Here is a 26,107-nt window from a genome sequence, read left to right as displayed (position 1 = left end):
ATGAGAGTGATTGTTTTCGTTTTGGTGAAAGAGTAGTGGAATTGAAGGCCATAGATGTTTGTTTGAGCTTAGGGTTGAGTTTAGTTGGCCAAAATATTAAATTAAATGAAAAACAACTTACAAAGAATCATTGTCGTAAGTACTTTGGTAATGGAAAGCAAGATTCGCAGTTGATATATGATTTTCTTTTGAAAAAACACAAGAAGTTGCCTTCAACACATTTTTGTAGCTTGTACATTTTGGTTGGAATTTCTGAATTCTTGGTTCCTAATCGTAGCAGAACAATATTCCCTATTTTGTTTGAAATTGTTGATAGATTAAGTGAATTGGGTATTTATTGTTGGGCTTGTATAGTGTACCAATATCTAGTTAGTGGTTTATCCAAAGCTTGTATAGCGTGGAAGAAAGGAGAAGGTGCCAGCAGTGTCTATATGGATGGTTGTGTTTACGTGTTGCAGGTAAATGTTGTACATTGATTGTTTGTTGGTAATCAATTGCGATGACTAAATATATCTTGTGTGATGTATTTCAGGTTTGGTTTTGTGATCGTTTCATCCCATCAAATATTTGTGTAGAGAAATACCCAAGACTTTTGCATTGGATGAATATAAATGTGGGAGACAAGTTCATCCAACGTGTTATGGACACGAGTGTTGTATGTAGTTCATTATCCATATTAAATTTGTTTGGAGTGAATTATTTTGTTCAATGCTAATTGGGGATAAATTTCAGATGCTTGATGATTATGGTGCATCAAGCAAAGAAATCAGTGAGTCGATTGTGAAGGCATCAGTCAATTATGAGATGAATGCCGATGCAAAGAAAGGCGTTCAAATGCCCAAAGCTACAATGTGACAAATAGAACTTCAGTATTAAATTATGACAATCACTTTAACGAATACAACAAAAACAAACAATACATCATATTATCTGTAACACAACAACATTGCCATTAATACTCAAGGAGTTAGCAATCGCTCCAGACAGTATTTTCTTACTACATCTATTTAGACTATGTACAAGATATTTATGTACAACACTACCCCAATCATATTGAGGCAACCTACCTAAATCATCTAATACTAAACAAGGCATGTTAGAAACAAACCTTGACTTCCTAGGAAAATAAAATACCACCAAAAAAAGTAATATATACAAACGACAAATCACATCTACCTCAATAGCATCATTAAGTACGACCTCATCAAACATATTCATGAGGTCTTTCAAAGTGGTTGTTTTTGGATTCAACATCTCACCTACTTTACCAACTACTGAATCATCGCACGGAACCTCAAAACCGCCTACTCCTAAACCTAAAGTCATCACAACATCAACCGTAGTGAATGACAGTAGATGTTGGCTAACTCTAAATGATTGATGGTGCCCAACCCATCTATAAATCATCGCCTTTATCAATTTTAAACTGACCTCTAGAGGTTTAACAATGTCTAAACACCACCTAAATTGAGTCTTTCCAATGCGCGTTTGATGTCTGGTTCGTTGTAACGAATTCATATGGACAATGTACGATGTATCCATCCATGCTCGCATGCGCCACTATAAACAGTCCAAATTTCAAACATTACAATCAGTGTTCCAAAAGAACAACCACAACACAAATACAGAAACTGTACTTACATTGCTATTACATGGTTCCATTTCGGTTTCCACTCAAGTCAAGACTTAAATCAAAAAATTACCTACACCAACAACCAACCAACGACAAAACCAATAATTTTAATTTTAATCTCCAAAAAAAATCAAAGTTTATTACTAAAGTACTATATCCTGTTATTACACACTAAACCCAAATTTGAACAACATACAAAACTAACCTATAAATGGAGAAATGCATCAAGTATTAAGTGTAACGGTGTGTGTGAAAAACCAACCTCCACCTCGCCGGTGTGTTCGGAAAACAAACCTCTACCTCGCCGGTGTGTGCGGAAAACCAACTTCCACCTTGCCGGTCTGTGCGAAATAACAAAACGTTGCTAGAAATAGCGATTAATATACCACCGACGAACCTCCAAATAGGGGGAAATGAGAGAACTCACCCAATGCGAAAAGACAAAACCAAGGTAGAACAAGTCGAAAATAGGGTCAGAGGCAATACGGGTATTTCTCAAGAATGGCGAAGATTCTCAAGAGTGGCGGAGAGCGAGTTCGGAAAAGTCGAAAACTTTGAAAGAAGAAGACTCAAACCGCCAAAAAGGTTTTCTGAATAATCTTTCTTTCCAAAAACGCCCTCCTAGACAAGCGGTTCCATTTAAAAAATACAACTAATTATAACACAACACGTGGTGTTGTCAAATAGTTGGTAAAAATATGTTGTCAAATAAACATTTTCCTTAAATTAATGATAATGAAATATGTGACAACTTATAATAAATTATTCAAAATATATGAATCACCTTTATATATCTTGTATTAATTATACTATATCCGTATTAGGGAATAGATTCTTTAATAAATTTTAATAATGATTCGTAGTAATTGTCATAAGTGATAATTACTAACTATTTATCACGTTATCACAAATCTAACGTGGTATCAACAAACTTGGTCGAGATGAGCTTGACCTTCAAGCTAGACTGGGATGACCTCATCATCCTTTATGTATATTATACAAGAAGAGAAGGAGTAAAAAAAAATAAACAAAATATTTATAAAAAAAACTTTTTTTTATGCTAAAACTATCAATGACATATAAAGTATCAATTATTATGTTGTTGTCTAACATTTTTTATGTTGATTACTTGATATATGAATGACGAAAAATACATCTTAGAAAACTATCCAATCCTTCTATAAAAAATATATCATCAAAATTATATCAACAAGTACTTATCATTTTCTATATCAATTATTTAATCAACATAGAAAATTTATATTTTTCTTTTTTCATCTAGATTAATGTTGGTTCTAAATCAAAATAATAAATCCAAACTAACCAACATATAAATATCAATTTACATAAGATAATTTTGACTTAATAAGAAAATTAAGTTAAATTTACTATTTGTATAATTTGGTATATTTATTAAAGAGCTAACACGTTATTTTAATCCAATCATAATCCTTTTTTAAATATTTAATATGTTTTATAATTGCAGATTAGATAATGATGTGATGCCTAATGTATTTCCCAATATGTAAACCAAAAGTATAAGCAAGTTACATAGCAGATGTGTCAAGTAACATGTTGATTGCCACATTATATATTGATATATGTTATCATTTAACATCATACCAGTAAAATATTATATGGAATATGAAGATAAAAACTCTTACTTTGAGCAGAAAAAATAATACCAAAAGCACTTACATAATGCTACATTATGTGGTGTATTTTCTTCTGGTGAAGTTTTTCATGGTTTACTTTAAAAAACATGGCTTTAAAGCTGTATAGAGACAACAAATTACTATGATTCTATGTATGAAAGCTTTAGTTTTCACTGTACTTTTTAAGCAATAACTTCTTATTCCTGAAGTATTCTTTTCATATGAAATTTTTTTTCATATGAAATTTAGACAAGAGATAGTGCTTTGAAGGAGATATACACCACTTATATATTATTTTATTTTACCTTTTAAAATGCCTCTCTCTGCAAAGCAAGATCGGCAATAAACCAAGGTTTATCAAAATGACATAGAACAAGAAAAAAGATAAGGAAAAATGTAACAAAAACTTTGAGCATGTTGGAACAAAGAGAAAATATCCTCGTATCTAGGTTCTTCTGCTTATAATCCTGCAAATAAGTTGTCCAACTTCTTCACCACAATCTTCCTGCACATGATGACCAGCCTACAAAGTGCAAAGAAGTTAATTCTACCTTTTTCCTTTGAAAATAGACATACGATTTGTCAGTAAAGAAAGTCTATATATTAAAAAAACTCACTAGTTAATACTCAAATAATTTTCATATTTACTTCCTTTGTACTGCACCTAGTAACTATGTTCTGTTTCCTACATGTTGATGCCATGAAGTTGCCTCAAGCATATATCAGACAATGAATCTACCTAATTACCGACAAAGTGATTTTATGTCGGTAAGAAAGGGAACCATAGCATCCCAATGAGTTTGCAGCAAACAACAAATCAAAGCGAGGAATGATGGTCACAAACAACACTCCTACAACCAACAGCACAATCTATGGTAATGTCCAAGTTCCTTTATTAGAAGGAGAAAATTATGATTTTTGGATTATAAAATTCGAAACTTTGTTCACCTCATTGGATGTCTCAAAGTCTGAACTCTAAGACATCCTTCATTTTCTTCCAATTCATGCTAAATGGACAACACAGAATGTATACATCAGCACAAACTTCAATACAACTCACTAATATTTTTCATGCAAAGATTACAGTCAAGCTAAAACTGAAATTAAATTGTTCACTTGCTGAAGTAAAATATCACTATATCATATGGAGATCTTTATGATGGGGGATTAAATAATTTTGAATATGAAGAGAATACAAGAATCCACAATAATCATTTCCCACTACTATGGATGCTCTAGAAGTATGATTTTACAAACATTTATGAATGGATGCTCCTTGTTTTTTAAACAAAATAATTTGTTATCAGGCAAAAATGTTACAAATATATGCTCACAACGAGTAGCTCAGTACAAGTAATCATGGAAAAAAATGTCATCCAGTGGCAACAAATGAAAAACAAAAACTAGACAATGTCAGATATGTGCAAATGAATAAAGTATTTACCGTAGGAACTTCAATGAGTTTGTGGTTGGAATCCTTGCTGAAATCCTCCACTCCATCAAAGGTCAACCAACGGTCTCTTTGGCCCCAACATATTGTGGTTCGAACTTCCCAATTTTTGTCCTTCAATATTCTATTCATATCCTCCACATATCTCTAAAGGAAAAAGTGAATCAAGCAAACACCACAATCTTACTAAATAGCAGAAAAGCAAAACATTATTTTATATTTATATTCTCTACACTAAGTATGTAACTTGCAACTTTCGAGTTACTAAGGCACTAGAAAAGCTTGGGAAAGTATTTTGGACAAAAAAACTAATGTAAAATCTCTGCCAGACACAAAGGTTTGAATCCAATTCATTTGGCTGGTTATTCATTGATAAATCATCTTAAGTATTAATTATCACAATAAACACAATGAGGATGTGTTGAAATTCAAACATAAAATCTTAATGTTCAATGTTTATAGATTTTTCGTTTCTTATATCATACGTTACTCAACTTTATTATATCTACTTAATGTGAGACTTTTAACTCATACTTAGATTTTTAACAATTTCTTTTTCGAGTGAGTTGGGTTTTGCCATGGGTTTCTACTAGGACTTACTTGTCCACCCATTTATCTCAACACACTTCTCATACTCGGATTCCTAAGAGGCTAGTGGTGAGGCTTTGAACTCAATGTGAAAAATCGAGACCTGTTGTTAGAAATGAGTCAAGCTTGGTTCAACTTGATTCAATTTAAGCTTGTGAATGACTCACTCAAAGTTGTTCATCATTTATTCTTTTAATTAATAAATTGACATGAAATCAGTTATCAAGGGTAATAATATAAAATGTACTAATATATACAAAGAGCTAGTTCATAAACCTTTCCATAGATCAAGTTTACCTCACCAGGAGCTTAATTTTTAACTCACGTTTAGCTCATTTGGTTCATGAATTTATGAGGTAATCATGGAATTGAGTTTCAAACTTGTTTGAGTTTGATAGGAATCCAGAATTACTAGAGAAAACCAAGACAGATTCTTGGATGATTTATTAGAAAACAGAACATAATTGTTCTACCAATGTGGTAAGGACAGGAACAAGTACAACACTCAAGGTCTTTCAAATCCTGACTTTTCCCTTTACACAACACTCCAAAAAACTCCTTACAAAAACCAAACATAGACTATATATAATAGTATGTTATACAGCACAACTGCAGGAGGTTATAACTAGCTGCTACCTTTATTTCTTCTAACATAGACCTTGCCACTAAACCTATCAATACCCCCTCCATGAAGTTTCACCTTGTCCTCAAGGTGAAATGCAGGGAACTCCTTACTAGTGGTAGTTGCTGCTTCCTTCTCTTGGCCCCATTTAATCACAAAAACATGATCCTTCTTACTTAAAATCATTCAACAACGTTTTCAAGGAAGATTCTGATTTGTACAGTGTGGGATCACCTACAAGGATGTGCTCCTTTTCCCCCGTACCAATTGCCAGCCTTAAATTTCCAAAGTCAGCCCTTACCTCCCCAAGAGATGCTAACCATTCCAACCCCAACATAATATCAGCACCCCAAAGTGAAAACAAAAAATTCCTGTTGAATTTTTAGGCCTTGTAATTCAAGAATAAACCCTTGACAATGCACCTTGTGTCCATCCCCCACCTCTACCACATATGGAAGAGTTACCTCCTGTTGTAGCCCACACCTAGCATCAAGTCTTGTGAAATAAAATTGTATGAGGCTCCACAGTCCAACAAAACCACCATGTGCTTGTTTCCAATTGTCCCCCAATGTTTCCATGACTTCTTGGTAGTAAGCCCAGCCATGGTACATTGGGATAATTGCAAAACCAGTCCTGCTTCTTCCACTTCCTCTTGATTATGATTGTTGTTCTGTAAGTCACATATTCCAGATGCTTCCTCCTCAGACATAAGCAGCATGTGCAGTTGTTTATTTCTACAAACATGATTAGGGCCAAACTTCTCATCACACTCGAAACATAATCCTTCTTGATTTTATCTTGCAATTCTTCTTGTGACAATTTTCGAAAAGGCACCCCTCCTTTGCTAGTACACTGCAGAAACACTACTCAAGGTACTCGAAGAGTCACTATTCTCCCCTCTCCCTTTGTTGGAATTGATAACACCCATTGAATTTCCCCCTTCTTTTGAATAACTTAAGAGTCACAGAAAATGGTTTGTAGGCATTACTGTTGAGCTGCATAGTGGGAGACCCTCCTTTTGATGTTACTTTAACCTTTTCTTCCACCCTTTGAGCCTTCATCATTAACTCAACAAGATTTCTAGGTTCATATACCTTAGCCTTGATATCCTCCTTCAACCCATTCAAGAAGATGCCAATCAAATAATCCTTCTGAATCCCCTTCAAGAACCTAGCGTATTATTCAAATTGCTCAATATAATCTTCCACTAAACCTGTTTGTCTCAAGCCAATCAGAATTTCAAAGGGGTTTTGAAGCATCATTGGTTGAAACTTGGGGACAACAGCCACCTCGAATGCCTCCCACGTAGGATTTGGATTGCAGGTTTCCCACCACTAAACCAATTCAAGGCTTTCCCTTCTAAAGCAACTATGACAGGATGCATTCTTTCCTCCTCACTCACTGTTTTGAATCGAAAATATCTTTTAGTCTGTTAATCCAACCATAGGCCTCCTCTCCTGCAAAAACCGGGATGTCCAATTTTCTCCATTTTGAGGAAGATAGTGTCGTACTTTTCTCTTCCTCCCAAGGTGACCCATTGCCTGTATTCATCACTGAAACAGTTTCACCCTTGTTAGCACTGCAAGACATCGTTTCTACCACCACGGTGAGCCCTCTAATCATGTCTTCTAAGCTGGAATTGCTAATGATTATGATTTTCCTGTCTTTCATGATCTTGCATGAATTCTTCCATCATCTTTTTCACCACATCTAATATGGATTCCATTCTTGTATTCACCATGCTCCACACTGCTTCCATAAGACCAAGAAAGAGGCTCTGAATACCAATTAATAGGTATCCAAAATTACTAGAGAATTCCGAGACAGATTCTTGGATGATTTATTAGAAAACAGAACAGAATTGTTCTACCAATGTGGTAAGAACAGGAACAACCACGTACAACACTCAAGGTCTTTCGAGAGGACCTGTCTCTCCTGACTTTTCCCTTTACAAAACATTCCAAAAAACTACTTACAAAAACCTAACATAGATTATATATAATAGCCTGTTACACAACACAACTGTAGGAGATTATACATACTACCTTTATTTCTTCTAACAGAATAACTGCAGAAGGTTATAACTACCTGCCACCTTTATTTCTTCTAACATAGACCTTGCCACTAAACCTATCAAAGTTGTTTGGTTCATTGTTAGCCCTAGTTGTGGCATATGCTGACCATAGAAAAGGGGAACATAACCTCTCCCTAATCTTCCCTCTGCCTAAGAAAAACAAAGAAATGTCTCCATTCAATAGAGAGAAAAATACTGCCGTATGCATTCAGAGGCAGAGGTCTGCTATATCAGACAACGCAAGCATAAAGTTTTTAACTTTATTTTGAGAAGGTTTATGATCCATTTCTGGACAAGGTTAAGTAAAGGGTATCAAGAAGATGAGCCTGCCAAAAAAAATTTCTTCCATATATAGGGTATTCAAATTCTGAACTCCTGAGAAAAACCAAACCGAAGAACATTTTTTTTTAAAAAGCCAGTGATAGAGTAAATTTTAAGTGTTAACAAATTTTTACCAGGTTACAAAATTTAGATCTAATCAAAAGCTAATGATGAATACATAAAGTTATTTCTATGAAAAAGTAGTTATAGCAATGACCTATACTTTTCTAGTACTTTATTTAGGGAACTGTCGGTAAAAACTATAAGAAATTATGGTCAATGGAATAAAATAAAGCTATACACAGTAATATAGAAGAAATTTTTCATTCAATTTGGTGTCAACTAGTTTTCAAACACACCCTCATTGACCATTTTTTCAATATGTTAGTGAAAATACATGTGAATCAGTAAAACCGCTTCAATAAATGTAAATTTTCACCTTGAGGTCTTTCGACATGTTCCTGCTGATTGCATTTAGTGCAAAGCCTGAGGAACCAGATGTAAGATAGGGACGTCTATAGACCATTGCATCTTCTTCTTTCATTTTATAGGGACCACAGCTTGTTAGAGCTTTGTCACTGGCCCTTAATGGATCCTGATTCACAGATTATGTCAGTAAAACTTTTAGGGACCAACCACACTATTAATTCAAGTAAAAGACACTTATTAAAACTTCAGCAAGATTTATACAAATTTTATACCTGTGAAAATATTTCACCTAGCAGAAAGTTGCTGAATATGGACAATGTTGATGGGAGCTTGGCATGTTGAGCTGTTAGCTTATAGAATAAGAAGGAATTCAAGATGATAACTGTTAAGAAGTACTTAGGAAGGTACTTCAGAAAGATACTGATATTAAAAAAGAATGAAACTTTAAAGTCAAGAAACAAGTTCCTTTCACAAGAAAAAACTAGAACAATGATGTGAATTTACATGCAGAAGATGTGAAGTTTCTAGAATATGAAGAAAAATGAGGCAGTATGACACTAAAATAAGGGAAACTTCTCCTTTGATTGATGATATCATGGTAGAATGAGTTTTGTAGTAAGAAAAAATTGAATTTGACAGTTAAAACAAACATACAGGTGGATTAAGGAGTATTAAGTTGCTGAGCTTGTCCTGGTGAATGCTGGCATACTTAACTACAACAGGCGAAAAATATCCCTGTGAGCAAAGAAGATTAAAGAACTTCCTATCACATGTCAAAGAACAGCTAATTTTGGCAAAAAGAGTTATACTTTTTTTCAACTAAGGTAAACTGACCTGGACAACAAGAGAGACTTTAGTAGCAGCTAGTTCATCAATAAGTGACTCCAATGATGACACATATTCTGCAGGACAGAAAAAAAAAAACAACACATTCTAGACACCTTTTTTGTCAAAATATGAATTTTCATAAACCACCAGTTACTATTTAATATTGTTTAAGAAACTAAAGAAATTACCATCTAGAGTGTAGTCAAACCCATATCTGGGTTGAGGCTTATCAGAAAACCCGAATCCTGAGAGAAAATAATTAAGGGAGTGATCATTTCCGATTCTGCTGTGCTGAATTAATAAGCTAAGGAAATTTTGGTAAAAGTGTTAAAAAAGAATGAGGAAAACATGAATCCGTCTAGTGGATAAATTGGTTGAATAAAAATTTGTAAATGAGACCAGTCATTACGCAAAGATTGAAGCACAAGTCTTTTAATTTAGAGATAAATAAAAGGCTCCTCTTCATGGATAATGACATAATTGAATAAGGAACACATACCAAACAAAATGTGGCCCTCAATACATCTTGTTCTGAAAGAGATTGTATTAGTTGCAATGAAGAGGAGATTTATACAGGTACAATGTAGTACTAAAAGGTTGTTCCAGTGTACAAGACTAAAGGAATTCTTGTGAAATCCTTTCATGAGTCATGATGCTTCTAGCATCAATCAATTCAGTATGTGATTAAAAATCCATGAAGTAATCAATGACAAAGCATAGCTCAGAAAGAACCCAAAAGTAAAAGCAATTTTAAATTCAATAAAAAGAAATTGTGATCTTACCTAGCCAGTCAAAGGCTATGGCATGATAGTCCTTGGAGAGTACTGGAAGAACTTTTCGATAAGAATATGCCTGACAGCATCATCAATTTACCAGTAAAAAATGTGGTTTTTCAATGTATATATATATATATAACATGTTTGGATAAAATGACTCATGACACGGTTATTAACATTTATAGCCATATGAAATTAATATAAACCCATTCACTTGTATTGAAAAACACAGTCCATACATAAGTACAAAAAACCCCCCATTTTCTGTGCAATATTGCAACATGTTTTAATGAATCCAAACTACTATGCTAATGAATCAGATTATTATTCTGACAATCACCTTCAAGATGATACTTATGAAGCTTTCAGGATGTTACAACCAACCTGAGACACAACCACCTCTATGAATCTCTCTCACTAAAAATCTTATAATACCTAATGGCAGAAGTTTTATCTCAGAACCTGGGAAAACAAGAAAGAAATAATGGAAAGGAATAATGGTTTGCACTTCAACACCAATATAGCGAAGAAGGAGTGACACAACATCCCTGTTTGTTGCCATTGCATCAAATTGCAGAAAGTGTCACAATATTACCTCAACATCATGAGATAACAGTGTTCAGTTCATCTCCTTTAATCCATCTCAGAAGCAACCACAAGTTTAAATATCATATCATAGTCTGAGTTTTGAAACCACACAAACAAAAAGAGCAAGTGACTTTTACCAGATAAATACAAAGACTAAGACGAGAAAAACATTTTCCAATTCTGGAAGCAATCATAATGCACAAACAGCTATTAACTCAATCATAACTGTGGTTTACTGATATGCTAAAATTTGCTAATGTATCAAGCTTTGTCTTCTCATGAATAGACTTTTATTATAACCACTGTTTAATAGCATAAAACAAATTCAGGAAGAATTTATCTCTAGCTTTTAATGTCTGCATCTTCTCTTTACAATTGTTTCACACATCTCTAGATACATGAACAAGCATTTAATTTCTCATAGAATTCAAATCAGATTATTGTTTGCGGACAAAACACAAGCATGCCTTAATTACAATTATCATTTAGAAATAAGAAAGAAAAGAAAGCAAACTAATCTGATTCTCATATCATCATAATTTAAAACTAAGAAAGCATGGATTGAAATTTCATATAATAACACAATTCTAGAGGTCCTCTGTTACATTAGTGGTAATTAATGATGCTCACCTGTGAAGGAAAACCATGGATTAGTATCACTGGTGGATTATCAGCGCTCCCACTTTCAACACAAAACCATCTATCATGTAAAATCATATTGACAAAATATGGTTCAATTAGTATTCCAGAAAATGATACAACTTCTCATTCTTATTTGCAACAAAGTCCTACAAATTCAAATAAGTCTTTAGCATGTATTTATCGATATATATTCATGTTACATTTCATTTATCAGCCCTCTGTTTTCCCATTTGTTTTCCTTTTCTGAATTCTCCTGGTTCTGCAACAAGAAGTGGAAATCATTGGACATGTAAAGATAAATCTAGTTTACCTAAACCGATCGCCAGTAGCTTGAGAACCAGCTCCCATAGCAAGTCCAAATATTGGATCTTTTGCCTTTTCACCGGTGCCAGGAATTGAATAGGCTTTAACCTGATAATATATCAGAAAACTGATGGTAAATCCTAAAGAGTGGCTTTAAAATAACAACATTCCAACCTCAAGGAAGTGAAGCTGAAATAGCATAACAAGAATTTCCTCCATATCAGCTTGTGTTAACTCAATCAATGTAATCATGTTTCAATTAATGTATTCTCGAAAGTAATTGACAATATACTTTGTTAGAGCCAAATGTGAGTTAAATGTCTCATATTGAATGAAATTGAGCAATAAGAGCAAGATATAAGAAGAAAAGACCCATAAATTCAATGCCTTAAGATTTTGATCTAAAGGTGGTGTCATGGTCTCTTGTATGAGGTTTTTCACAACTCATGTTTCAAATTTCCCGGTATTTCTTCTCGAAAGAACCTTGGAAAGATTGTTGGACTCAAGTGTGAGTTAAATATTCAACATTTTAATAAAAAAGACTAAACCCTTATTTTCATCCAAATATACAAACACAATCACTTGGGTGCTCAAAAGATTTTGTCACCAATTGGTGTAATAGCTTATGTCTTCACTTTGGTTCTCCAAACATTTTCTCATCAATTTAGTCCCAAAAACAAGAAAAATGTAATCAAATCAATTCCTAAATTAGGGTTTAATTACACTCATTGCTTTCAGTCCAGCAAAGAGTGAAGAAATCATGAGACTTCACATAACTAAAGGATTGAATAGATAACATTTTTTTTCAAGAAACAAACTAATGATCCTTGAGGTAGGAGATCATTATGCATAACATTGCTGTAGATATTATTGGAACGCTTTATGAGAAATTGAGAAATATAAAAGAAAAGGGTGAAAAATAATTCCTAATTACCATTTTCCCCTGCTTAAACCATTCATCACTTGGACTTGGTCCTTCTGAATACTTTCCTGTCAGAATAGAACAAACCACAAAATTCAAACAAAATTTTCAAAACCACAAAAAGTACAAGCCTGTGATCTAAGCGGTTTTCCACACATCCATACCCCCACCCCTTTTTTTTTACCTCCACTGAAAGAGAATCCATCTCCAACAGAAACTGGAGCGTCCAGAAGATAATCCTGCACTAGAGCTAACAAACAGTTTGAAACAAAGTTTCAAGAGGCAAAATTGGGAAACCCCATTAACACAAAAAGCATACTTGGTCATCATTATTGCCACTTGAGCTACAATTCAATTTGAGAGATTTTCTTGAAGGACATGATTGGAACCTCCTTGCAGCAAGGAATGGTGGAGATGCAGTGGTGGAAGAAGAAGTGTGAAGAAGGTGGGAATGGAAACAGCATGCAGAGCCATAAAAAGCTTGAAGGGCCATGAGAATGATAGCATGAAGTAGGTGCTGCAGTGGTTGGTCTTGGTTGGAGAACGAAGAAAGAAAAAATAACTAACTCAAAGACAGTTAGTAGTTTTGATGCAAACATAAAAATGAAACATTTTGCTTTTTGTTTTGTTTTGTCCATAAATTTGGAAAGAGATAGGGATTCTCTGGTCCTCACTCCACTATACTTCTTTCTGACCTTAAATAATGTTCACTAACAGCAACTAATTTCTTCAATAGATTAGTAAAAAAAATCACAATATTATATTCGAAGCGTTCTTCAAATGTGCCGGAACTAGAATAGAATATGCTAGAAAACTCAGAACAATGCGGGTGCAAGGACATAGTTTAAGAGATCTCAATATTATATTCCCAACAATGATGCTTTTCTCCTTTAAAAAATTGTCTTATATTTATTTATTAATAAAGTAATAGAGACTAAATAAAAATATAATTAAAAATTAATTGTTATAATTACTACTAGTGGAAATATATGTATAACCTCCTTTTTTTATGATAAGTAATTGATTTAATTTGAAAGAATAGCTAGATTTAAATAAATAGTTATTTTACAAAATAAAATAGTAAAGTATTTACTTTAGTTTAAATGTAAGACTTTAAATAATCGTGTTTAAAAATGATAATGAGTTTAACTTGAGATTCGATTATTTTAATATTAAAAGTCTAAAATATAAATAGAATTATTATAAACAAGTTTCATTATTTTAAAACACGTTTTTTTTTCTATAAATTATTTTCTTAGAGTTCTTTCTTCTCTATAAGATATTTTACAATTTGTTCATTCTTTTGAAGATCGGAGACTGTATGTTTTCTTCAAGTGGTGAACTTATCAAAATCAATTGATCAGTTTCTTCAATAGGGTAAGTTAGTTTTATGTCTCTTTTTTGTCTATTAGTTATTCTTCTTCATGTGGCTTTTTTTCGGCTCGCATGTGATATTTGTGTTTCTCTTTCTAATCTCTATTGATTAGTAGTCTTAATTATGTGCTTTGATTATGTTTGTGGTGTTCATAGGGACAACTTGAGCTACTTGTGCGTTTAAAAGTGCTTTAGGGGTCTTTGAGCTATTTGGTCATCTTTCAGGTAAGGGAAGTTAGTTGTTTTAGTGTCTGTTAGTTGGATATTTTTATTGAAAATGGTATGTGTTGAATCTGATTGATGTTGTGTTTGATAATTGAATTGAGTTTTTGATTCTGGTTTGGTTATTGTGATTCAGATAACCAAAGAGTTGAGCAATTATTCAAATTGGTATAAGTTTAAGGTATACAAACTATGTTGAACCAATTCTCTAGAAAAGAAACACCAATTTAAGTAATTCATCAGGTCTCATTTCATTTAAATCATAAATCTGAGTATGTTGAAAGCTGGTATGGCACTAAGTGGTACTGATGTGGTATTGAGCACAAGCTTGGTTGTGCATGTCTGAAAGCATTTTTTTTTATCTAGACCATTGAATGCCCCTTTTCACCATCGAGCACCCAGTTTTGCAAATGCTTTGGCGCTGAGTGGTGGTAGGATATCATTGAGCACCACCCTACACTATAGGTCTAGAACAATTTAGTTCCAAGACGTTGAGTGGAAGAGATGTGTCGCTAAGCGCAACATTTTGCAAGAAGAATGGCGTTGAGCACCTGGACTCTCACTAAGCGCCACCTTTTTGCGAAAGGTCTAATGTGGAACGCCACCTCTAAACGTTAGTCTATATACTAGTTTTGTCTCTTCTTTTTGGTTGTTTGGTACTAATTTGTATAACCATGGATTATGCTTGTGAATATGATAAATGTATGTATGGAGATTATGATATTTGTTATGATTATGTGTGGTCTTGTTGCTAAGAGAATTTCAAGGAGAAATTATGTGTGGTGGTGACGTTTAGTGTATGCTTTGAAATATTGTAGTTAAAAAAGGAAGTATCCTACGATACTACCTATCGTTCAACTCATATAAAGATGAATGGGGGTGGGGAGAGAATGGTAAAAGGTCTTAGCCTTGGGCTTTTGGTCTTAGACGTGAAGAGACTAATCTTGTGAGTAGTAAGTTGATAACCCTAGTGTTTATGACTCTATAGAGCATAAATACTACTACAAGTTTACACCTACAGTGAAACCCTATGTTAAAAGCATGTATCCAGATAATTGAGTATATAAAGTCAATTGTTATGTATGCTTTTATGAGTTTTACTACTTTATAAATGTGGAACTAATATTGGATATGATTCAACTTTCTTATGATGTTTCTTTTGCACACTAGCTTACCCTTTCTTTTTCTTATTGTTTTTGTTGTTCTTGTTGCAATGACCACCTCATGATGTGAGCAGATGGTGAGTTAGGTGATTATATGCCTTTAGTGAATGGCGATGATGCAATAGACTAATTGTTTAGTTTTAGCTACCTAGTTATATAGAAGTTTCTTTTCGTTTGGAAAAACTTATGTAGCTTTTCAGCGTTTGTACTTATACTATGTTATTATAATTATTAAAATAGACAATTGTATTAATGTTATATATGACTTTTATCTATTTGTTGTGTATTATCAAGATTTATAATGTTTTATTTAGTAGCTATTAAATGGGATGTTACATTTTGGTATCAGAGTAGTAGTTCCTTTAGGAGATATATAGGTATAGGCTTGCTTAGCCTCCATTGTGTGTTCTCTATGCTATGTTAGTAAGTCGTGTGATTGTCTGGTGATAGATTGATGGTTTCTTTTCTCGGTGTAGGTAGAGTTATAGCACTTAGGTCACCCCTCCTCCTTTTATAAATTCGTATATGGCTAACCTAGTAAGGGTGTGATAGAATCTTTTGTAGCATCAATACAACAACATAATGCTTCAATGGCGTAGTAGCACAATATAACCATGCAAGAAATGGAGTTTGTTAGGATATAAACTAAAGTAACAATACAACAATGTCTGGCTATCGTGCAACAGGTGCGAGAGGCTTGTGTATCAACTGGACCTTCTCAAGCTTCACACCCTCAAGTCTAAGAGTGAAGTTTAGAGAATTTCCTACAACACCATCTGGCTAAGTTTAATGGGAGAACAAGCCCAGATGAAGCATATCAACGAATTAGATATATGGAGATGATTTATGATGCTAAGAGGTGTCCGATGGAGAACAGGTTAACATATTCAGAGTATATGCTTTTCAGGGAAGTGATACATTGGTGGAGCAGTATGAAGATGATTTGGAAGAATTTGGAGAGATTGTCACTTGGGAGTTGTTCAAGAAGTTGTATGCTGAGTACTTTCTAAATAATGGAAGTATGCAAAGGAGTAAAGTTTCTATAGTTGGTACAGGGAGATATATCATCAATATTTGAGTATGCTAAGCGGTTTAAGCATCTAGGAAGGTTTCATACTCTGTTGAGAATGGTTTAAGGGAAGATCTCAAGTTAACAATAACTCCTCTCTATATTAAAGAATTTTCTGCTTTAGTATAGATGACAAATGTGATGGAGAAGCTAAAGTTTTAAGTGAAAAGTCAGCAAAGACATCAAGAAAAGGTGGGAGGACAATCTAAGTCCAAACCTACACAAGAGGAGAGGAAAAAACCATATTCTAGGAACCAGTCTATAGAAGGTTTTCTTCTCAATATTAGTTCCACTTATCTCAAGTTTAGTTCTTCTAATATGGAGAGCCACATTTGAGGAATGTGTATCCTCAATTTACCATTTTTCTTACCTTTAAAATATTTTTTTTCTATCATAATAATTTTTTTTTATCATAGGTATCTTCATTGACATCTCAAGTCAATGAAACAAGGTAATGATGACATTTATGTTGCAAAATTATCAAGGTCAATTGATTTAGAGTTTACCATATTTCAATCATTATCGGTAATAATTGTTAAGTCTATGAAATAACTTTCTTAAAATGTATTCCTAACTAACTATTATTTTATATTGTAGGTAAACGTACCAAACAGTGAATATAATAAAAAAGAACAAAATTAATCATTGTTATTAAACATGTTTTTCTTTAATTTTTATTTTGTTAAATAATATTATTATTTTATGTTAAACAAATTATTAGTTGTTTCAAAACATGTTTATCTTTATTTTATATAATATTTAATTTTAGTTTCAAATTTTTTATTGAGTGTTTTGTTATTTAAGTATTTTTATAATAATTAAATAATTTAAATAATAGAAAAAAGAAAATTAATCTAATTTCTAGTTACGGTGGTTTTAGAACCTCAGTGAATAGTGATGATTTTCGAAACCTTAGCTAGTAGCAACGATTTTCGAAACTCCTGTAAATAACAACGATCCTAAAACCCCAATTAATCTCAAAAGTGTTTTAAACTTCAGAAACTAGTGATGGTTTTAAAAACCCAGAAAACTAGCGAAGATTAAAAAGAATACCTAAACAAACGCTTACAGAACACAAAATTAAATTGTAAGGAAATGAGAAGACAAAGAAAAAAAATCAATTAGAGAGATAATCCTGTAATATAGAATTACAAATATTTTATATATTGAGAATTTTCTCTAGCAAATAATTTATAATGCTTTTTACCAAAAATTTACAATAACTAAAAAGCGTATGACTAAATTATACATATATAAATAAATATTTAAAAAAAATGTGGCAAATTTAATATAACATATAATAAACAAAAATAAAAAATGGAGATACCGAAAATAAAAATGTGTGTACTATTTCATATTTTCTTCCAGTCCCACATTTTTAGTTTAAAATCGAAAATCAAAACCTTGAAGCATAGTGGCTTTTGAAAGCTTCACTTCGTTCATCAGAGAAAAACATGGCTTTGCAGTTTCTGAAGCACCCCGTAACCATCTCACGAGGTTTTCACAACGAGACAACGTTAGCCTTTCTTTCTCGGCTTCGAATTCCGAAGCGCCCATTCTCAAGTACACTCTATCGAATATCTTCTCAAATTATTGTTGTTGTTGTTGTTATTTGGTCAAAATATAAATTTATTTCCACATCTCTGTTCAGTCTGAGGGTCTGAATGCACAAATATCTCTTCATAAGCTCTTTGAAAGATGAAAAGACAAAGAATGAATGTAATCTGTGTTAAAATTAGCTTATGGATAAATTTTTATTTTTTTTAAATTTAGTTTTGAACTTATTGAATCGCCCATTTTAACTTATTTAATTTAATAATCCAATTTTAGCTTATTGAATCTCCCATTTCATGTTCTGAATTTAATGAGTTTTACTCTCTTCTGTTAAAGTGGGGAGATGAAATTAAATAGGTCTTTTATGAGAATGCTCATCCAAAATTTAAGCATTTTAGTTGATTTCTGGTAAATGTCCGCATGATGACGTTAGGAAGTTTACAAGGAAATACCAATTTGGGCAATAGAGTCATTTTAAGAGATTATGATGAAACTTTTTAAACCTAAGGACCCAAATTGAATCAAGAAAAATTTAGATGAAGGACCGAAGTTATATTTTAGCTTTAAATGGGTGTTAGGAACTCTCTGTGTGAAGAGATACGTAGGAGAAAACCAAAAATTTCAGAAAACAGTTGACATTTCTCTGTAGCCTTATTATTATTATGAGAAAGGTAAACACTTTTGTTTGCATTTTTTTTATTAATTTATTGACAACAAGAGGAAAATGGAAGTAATTGATTTATAGCGTAGAACTGCTTCAAAAAATGGGAAATAGAGTCTACAAATACGGTGTATCAATGGCACTTAAAGGGTGAAATAAACCATGATATATGTTATCTTTGTATAGTCTTTTAAGTTATTACTAGTGAAAAGAAGCTATGCTCTTGATTTCTTTTATCCATAATCCGATTATGTCATATCAATTGATAATTGATGAACCATTAAAACACTGTTTACAAAAAAAATTACGTATTACTACCTGTCAGATGACTTGGCAAGTGACTGAACTGTCAAGATTGCGGCTATAGATGGGAGGGCGGAAAATGTTAATGGAGAGAAAGTTCAGAGACTGACATCAACTTTTTTATTTCCTATTATAAGATTTGGAGATTGAAAGAATTTAATCTATAACGTAAAACTACTTCAAAAAGGACGCTGAAATTAAAGAGTCTACAGTTACAATGCATCAATAAGACAGTAAGAAATAAGCAAAAATGTGTATGCTAAAAGTTCGTATCATGTTTATATATTTTTGTATATAGATAGGATGCTCATTTGTTTGTGAACAGATTAGTTTTGCACAGGCTTCCCTCTAAATAATAATACTGTATATTGTGAAAAATGTGAGGTGCACTGATACTTTGCTGTTATTTTTCACGAAATTAACTTTAGTGAGATGGGACAGAGCTCAGATTCCAACTTCTTTCAGGAGCTATGCTACTTTAAAATCAGGAAAGGTTGTACAAGTTAAGAAGTAAGCTTTCGTATCTCAGTTCATTGTGTTGATTCTTACATAATCTGCCTGCTTTTGGAGTCATTCATCGAAACAAAGTAGGGTCAGGATCTAACCATGAGGGTGGTTGCATCATTATGTCATGGTGTTTTGATTTAACCAACATGATAGAGCAAATTGTTATGACCTCCAAAAATAAAGCAACAGAATCAAGGATGAAAAAGTTCACCATCATGGATAACCTAATCTTGTGGTTCTAAGATAATCTAAAGATAAAATATTTAAACAACTGATTCTAAGATAATCTAAAGATAAAATATTTAAATAACTTATTCTATGATAATCTAAAGATAAAAATATCATAACTAACTAAATAAATTGCATATCTGTTAAATAATATAATTAGTTGTCCATGATGGTGCACTTTTCATCCTTGATTCTGTTGTTTTATTTTCAGAGGTCATAACACAAATAAAGCAAATTATTTTGCAGTTATATTGGTTTCTAAGTTAAGGCTTGTATAATGCACTTGAAGTTGCAGTGCTTGGTTAATAATGCTTTCTTTCTTATTATTTTTAGTTTGGTGGTAATAATATAATGTCATGCTAATTGTGCTTTTAGTATGGTTGATCACTCACATTAAAGGTGTGATAAGTTTAGAATTTAATGTGGAAGCCTGTAGATTCTAAAAATTTTGGCAACTCTGGTTCCTTGGCCAAACCTATTTAAACGAGCTGTATTGGAGCGAGAGCCTAATAAATAAGACTTATTTGTGGTGTGTATAGATATTGCAAGAACTTTGGTTGTTCAACTTATGCTCAGTTTGGATATAACTATGACAAATTATTTACACCGTTTAGCTGGCATTCAGTTTGTTCATAAATGGGGAAGTGATTTGCTTTATCAATTGCATCTATTGTTGTCCTTTTGACAATACTTTATCCAATTTATTTTACTAAATGATGATGCCTCAAACAATCATGGATGCTGCTGATTGTTAGTCCCACAGGTAGAACAGCAAAAAGCCTTTCTATTGATTAGTAGTCTTACGTGTAAAATGTTTCCAACACAACATGCTACTACTTAGTGAAATATTTTGGATGAAGTATTGCTATGTGGACAAAATTACCTTTAGATGTAATTGGAAAATAATAAATTGAAAACAATAAGGACTTAAATGAAATGATCACTGAATAAAATCATAATGATTGTCAAGTCTTACTTTGTTTTTACTTGAATGAGAAAAATTATTAGAAAGAAATCAAAGTACCACTATGGGAAGATAAAGTATGCTTAAAAAATTAGGAGATTGTAATTTACAAGATCTGTGGTGGGATTACCTTGCTTCTGTTTAGTGTCATGCTTTCGGTATCATCAAGAGTCTTTTCAAGAATTGTGGATATATTTTTTTAATATTGTACTGTTGACACTAATATTGTGTATCTATTTGTGTTTTTACCTTTTAGGAAAAAGCGGCTGGATGAAATATGTCTTGAAAAATATCAGCAATACAGTAGATCTGTCATCCAATCATGGATTTTGCAAGGTAACTAATTTCAGTTTTTATTTTCAATGTTAGTATGTAGCTCTGAAGCACTCACACCCACACAGTACTCTGATACAAACACAATAACACAGCTAATGTAAAAAATATGACATCACTGATATCTATACATATAATTAATGTAACAAAAATCTAAATTTGAGAATAAACATTTGTATAATTCACATTATAAAAACAAATTATATTATAGTTTTCATGTAAAAACATTCTTCAGAGTAAAATACGGCACATGTATCCTAATAGTTAAAATATCTGGTTAAGTCTTATAGAAACAAACCTGAAAAAATGAGTCATGCATTTTTTTAATATAAGTTATTTTCCTTTAATTTCTTTTATACTTTTCTATCGTAGTAGTGTATAGGAAGTGTTTAATCAAGAATAGGTGTCAGTTCACTTTCTTTACTCATGCTCATCCGTTTTAAAAAAGGCATCTAAGATGTGCTGAAAAGGTGTCTGGGCAGAAAAATAAAATTATGACATGGCTGAGGAGTGTTAGACTCATGTTGGAGGCATCTCCAACAAGTGTCATGTCCTAAAAGTGTCAGACACCGTGACATGCTATTCTACAAAAGGTGTTGTTGCTTCGTAGGTATAGATGCTCAGTCAAGCAGCTCGCCTGGGCTATATAAATCACGGGCCAACTAAATGTAGCAGTTATCGGCTGTAAAAGGAAAATTAATTTTATGTATATAAAAGAGATTGAACCAGTTCCTTTGCTGTTTTCTTTGTCTTTTTTTGTGTATGAGTATTTGTTGTCTTCCCTACTTTTAACTTCTCTCCTTTTAATATTTTCTTTAGTAAAATATTAATTTCATGATAATCGAATGTGCAGCATTGTCTGGTCTTTTGATATTAAATTTGCAATGCTAGATTGTATGAGCATGTGGTAGTAATATCATCTGCTAAGGTTTTCACTGAGAGCTAACATTAGTTGAAATATCCTTATAGTTTTATCTGAATGACGTTCTAGGATCTTACATAAGTTGATTTGTATGCTGGTATGCTGTGCCTAAAAGAATATTTTTAACTGAACTTCTGCTTGATAAAAGTTATCAAATTAGAGTAGAATAAAGTCTGAACCTATTTAAAACTTCAGGTAAAACGTAATGCAACTCAAAAACAGGGTACTGTAATGCAACTGATGTGTTTCAGAACCTTCTTCCTTTTCTCTTTCTTTTTCGTGCTACCTATCATTCGTTTACTCAGTACACTTAAATGTATGTGCATATTTATTTTGGCAATCAGGAGTGATTGGTCATCTACTAGACTCTTTTTCTGCTTTTTCATTGTGAGAAAACTCAACATATTATTAACCAATACTTTTAACTATGAGACGCAGGCAAAGTATATGTGGACGGGAAGGTGATAAATAAAGCTGGTACCCCTGTACCTGAAAAGGCTGTTGTGGAGATAATAGCAGATGTTCCCAAATATGTATGTAGGTGAAGACATTAAGCTCAATTTATTTGAAATAATATCTCAACTGCTACTCTGCTGAAATTGTCTTCTTGTTTGGCCGTTTTACATCAATGCAGAGCTGGACATAAGTTGGAAGCTGCCATCGAACAGCTTGGTGTTGATGTTACTGGTAAAGTAGCCCTTGATTCTGGGCTTTCAACTGGAGGATTTACTGACTGCTTACTTCAGTATGGTGCATCACATGTTTATGGAGTTGACGTAGGTTATGGACAGGTAACTTATTAAATCATTCATTTTCATTTTCTGTACCCTTCTTGGTTGCTATAACCTTTACCAATTCATTTTCTTCATTGTCATTGCATATCAATCACACATAGTGATTCACTATTGGCTATGATTGTTAACTTATTTAGGTAGCTGACAAAATTCAAAGAGATGAACGTGTATCAGTGATAGAACGGACAAATTTAAGATATCTTACTGAACTCCCACAAAATGTTGATTTGGTGACTTTAGATCTCTCATTCATCTCTATTCTCTTGGTAAGCCCTGAAATCAGGTCAAACATAATCCTATATTCCTATTTTAGTTGAAATGAAAATGAAAGTTTACCATCATAATCTTGCTTCCTGTTTCTCTTGATTAAGAGGTTGTTCATCCTTTGTAAGCAACCTGAGAAGGATAAGGGAAGACACAATAGATGATTTTCACTGAACTAGGAACTAGCGGTATTATTATTAGCCTTCTTGATCCACTAAATGTTCTTATATTCTTTTAATAGGTCATGCCTGCTGTGGTCAATGTCATGAAGGAAAATGCAGCATTAGTGACCTTGGTTAAACCACAATTTGAAGCTCGTAGATCTCAAGTGAGGAATACATACTCTCTTTTTTTATAATTTAACTGTCTGTTTTGTTATTGTCAGCTATAATATGTACATTTAAATATTCTCTACTTGGCTATAAGATATGGAATAACTTTTGGTAACTGGATGAAATACTACATGCACGCCCTTGCAATTGTTTCATTCACTTTTTCCTCCTCTCCTTTGGTCTTGATTTATTGAGAAATTGCTTATAAGCATATTTGGTGAACTTGGTTTATCCCTCAGATTGCGTCAGGATCGTAAGATAAATTTGAGGGATTTGAGTAGTAACAGGAGGATATAATAATTCTGTGTTGGTGTCTTTCGTTGGAGTGGAATGCTGGTGGGACATCTAGGGGATATATTTTCCCTAGATTGTAACGGGATGGCCTCTTTGGTTCTCGGCTAATGGATTTTATATGGGATTTTCAAGGATATTATTTTTCAAATATATTGCTAAGATACACTCTTTTCAAATTTTAAAGCATATCACCAATTTGACGTCGAGTTGTTCATTTTGCTCCATAGATTGTGTGTCAAGTCAATGAAATTCATGACAATCTTTGTCCCAATAATGAATTAATATTTGGCAGCAAGTGGGATTATACTCATTTTAGTTTTGTATTAAATAATCATCATTGTTGTCCCAGCCTCTTGTAAATAAAGAATAAATAGATACTATTTCTAACTTCTTTATGTAATTTTCTGTTCAGGTAGGAAAAGGAGGGATAGTTAAAGATCCCATTGTTCATCAAGAGGTGCGTCATTTTTTTCTGTCTGATCAGATTGTTTGGTCTCAAAATCTAATTAATAGAAATAGAACTATCTGAAGACAAGTGTGGAGCCAAACGGGCAAACACAGTGCTTTATGTTTAGGCCCTATATTCAATTTTATCCCTTCTAACACCATCTAATTTAAATTAGCTAAGTTAAGCAAACCTTATACGAGGCAGAATAGTCTTTATATATGGCAATATCTCTATCTATTACTATTAGTTTGCGCTAATAGTAATATTTGTGTTCAGCTTTTTCGCTCTCAATACATTCTTCTGTTGTATACTGAATACATTAGCCTTCTTAAGTTAAAAACCAAGAACAAACAACCTTTTGGAAAAATTGTAATTCTGGGCAAGATCAACTTCTACCTTTTTTACCGTACCACACATCCTATATTGTGATTCATATGTGGAGGATTCTGTTTTTTATCTATTCGTTTACAATAATGTTTTATAATGAACTGAAAGAAGGATGCTGACTCAGAAAATTTGAGCAATAAATGAAGTTTACCTCTCTGGTTTGTCTGTTTTGTTAGATTTGTGTACTACGAAACTAAAGTCTCAACTCCATTGTGTTCTACGTATAAATTTCGAGATTTGTTTCATAAGCAGCAATCTTGGGTGAGGACCCCTGCAATAACTGCACTGTAGTGAGAATTATTAAGGACACATTGCAAAATGTTGGAACTATATTCATATATTCATGATTCTTAATTCTAAAAATAGAAATGCATTTTGACTGAGGACAAACATCTGATGGCTTATCTTTCTCAATGTATCCATCTGTGTTTGCTCAAAAACTTAATTTTATAAAATTATGTAATTAGTAGAATAAAAACCACTAAAAGTTTCTGACATTTGTAGCTTTGTTTATTGTTCAATAATTATTTTAACACCAATATTTGGCTTATTGTGAAAGTGGTTGATTTCTGCAAGTCAGGTTCTTGAGAGGATTATAACGGGAGTAGAGAATTTCGGATTCTATTGCAAAGGTTCGATTGAGTCTCCTCTGAAAGGTGCCGAGGGTAATACAGAATTCCTTGTTCACTTCAACAGAATCCAAAGTAAAGCTTCTGATGATATGGAGTAAATTATAGAATTTTATTCTTAAATGCATCTTTTAAACCTTAGGAAAAGATTGTCATTTTAGATGTAATATGCAGGAGAGCTGTATTCTTGTATAGTGACAAATAGTTGCGCCATTGAATGATAATGGTAAAATTTTGTATCAACCATGGAAAGAAATTACTGATGATTATTGAATGTGGTGGATAATATAAACATGGTATCTTTAGCATGGAAATGGAAATGCCAAAGATGTATCTGTTTAAATTTCTTATTTACCCATTTGAGGAACACGTATTTTTCCTTTTGATTACTATTACTTACAATTATGAGCACATGGTGAGGAGCTGCACACTCTAGCAACGTTAACACGTGATGAAATGAGCTTGGTATGTGATGACCTTTCAATTATACAATAAAATAATTCTGGAGAATTTCGCATTAAATAAAATTTATCTTGATTAAAATATTAATTATAAATGCCCATTAAAAACAGTGTACAAATACAACTACGTATACATAGAAAAACTGTTTTAATTTAATCGAAATTTGTTTCCAAAGTTCTCATTGGGAGTTAAATTTATATTTGTCAAAGGAAGACCTGATAAAACAATCATTTTATCAGTCACAATTGAGTCATGCTCCATTAGTATACAAATTCGCATTGATGGTTGCAAATTAAGACGTGTATGATAAAACTAGCTCCAAAGCTAGTTAAAGCTTATAAATTATCAAAAGCAAACTTAGAAATT

General features: G+C 32.7%; 2 protein-coding genes across 3 annotated transcripts; one reads left to right on the top strand and one right to left on the bottom strand.

The window, feature by feature from the left end:
• Positions 1-3,452: 3,452 nt before the first annotated feature.
• On the bottom strand, positions 3,453-13,440 carry LOC108346208 (uncharacterized). 2 transcript variants are annotated; one of them, XM_017585218.2, is made up of 13 exons: positions 13,151-13,440; positions 13,016-13,070; positions 12,844-12,899; positions 11,917-12,017; positions 11,595-11,664; positions 10,383-10,452; positions 9,789-9,845; positions 9,607-9,674; positions 9,427-9,507; positions 9,045-9,122; positions 8,783-8,938; positions 4,733-4,885; positions 3,453-3,811 (listed from the first exon to the last, which is right to left on the bottom strand). In XM_017585218.2, the coding sequence occupies exons 1-13, from the start codon at positions 13,322-13,324 to the stop codon at positions 3,734-3,736; spliced, it is 1,197 nt and encodes a 398-aa protein (XP_017440707.1). In that variant the 5' UTR covers positions 13,325-13,440; the 3' UTR covers positions 3,453-3,733. The 2 variants fall into 2 exon arrangements, with proteins under 2 accessions (XP_017440707.1, XP_017440708.1); XM_017585219.2 differs by having other exon boundaries at positions 3,455-3,811; positions 13,016-13,075; positions 13,151-13,281.
• Positions 13,441-18,038: 4,598 nt separating this feature from the next.
• Positions 18,039-25,668, top strand: LOC108346382 (uncharacterized). Its single transcript, XM_017585462.2, has 9 exons — positions 18,039-18,222; positions 19,606-19,687; positions 21,133-21,212; positions 22,570-22,672; positions 22,766-22,922; positions 23,063-23,191; positions 23,431-23,517; positions 24,228-24,272; positions 25,231-25,668. The coding sequence occupies exons 1-9, from the start codon at positions 18,114-18,116 to the stop codon at positions 25,378-25,380; spliced, it is 942 nt and encodes a 313-aa protein (XP_017440951.1). The 5' UTR covers positions 18,039-18,113; the 3' UTR covers positions 25,381-25,668.
• Positions 25,669-26,107: the final 439 nt, after the last annotated feature.

This window comes from Vigna angularis, chromosome 9 (genome assembly GCF_016808095.1).
Source record: "Vigna angularis cultivar LongXiaoDou No.4 chromosome 9, ASM1680809v1, whole genome shotgun sequence".
In the NCBI taxonomy this organism is placed as follows: domain Eukaryota; kingdom Viridiplantae; phylum Streptophyta; class Magnoliopsida; order Fabales; family Fabaceae; genus Vigna; species Vigna angularis.
The sequence above is the reverse complement of the archived record's forward strand: the minus strand, read 5'-3'. Positions and strand labels throughout refer to the sequence as shown.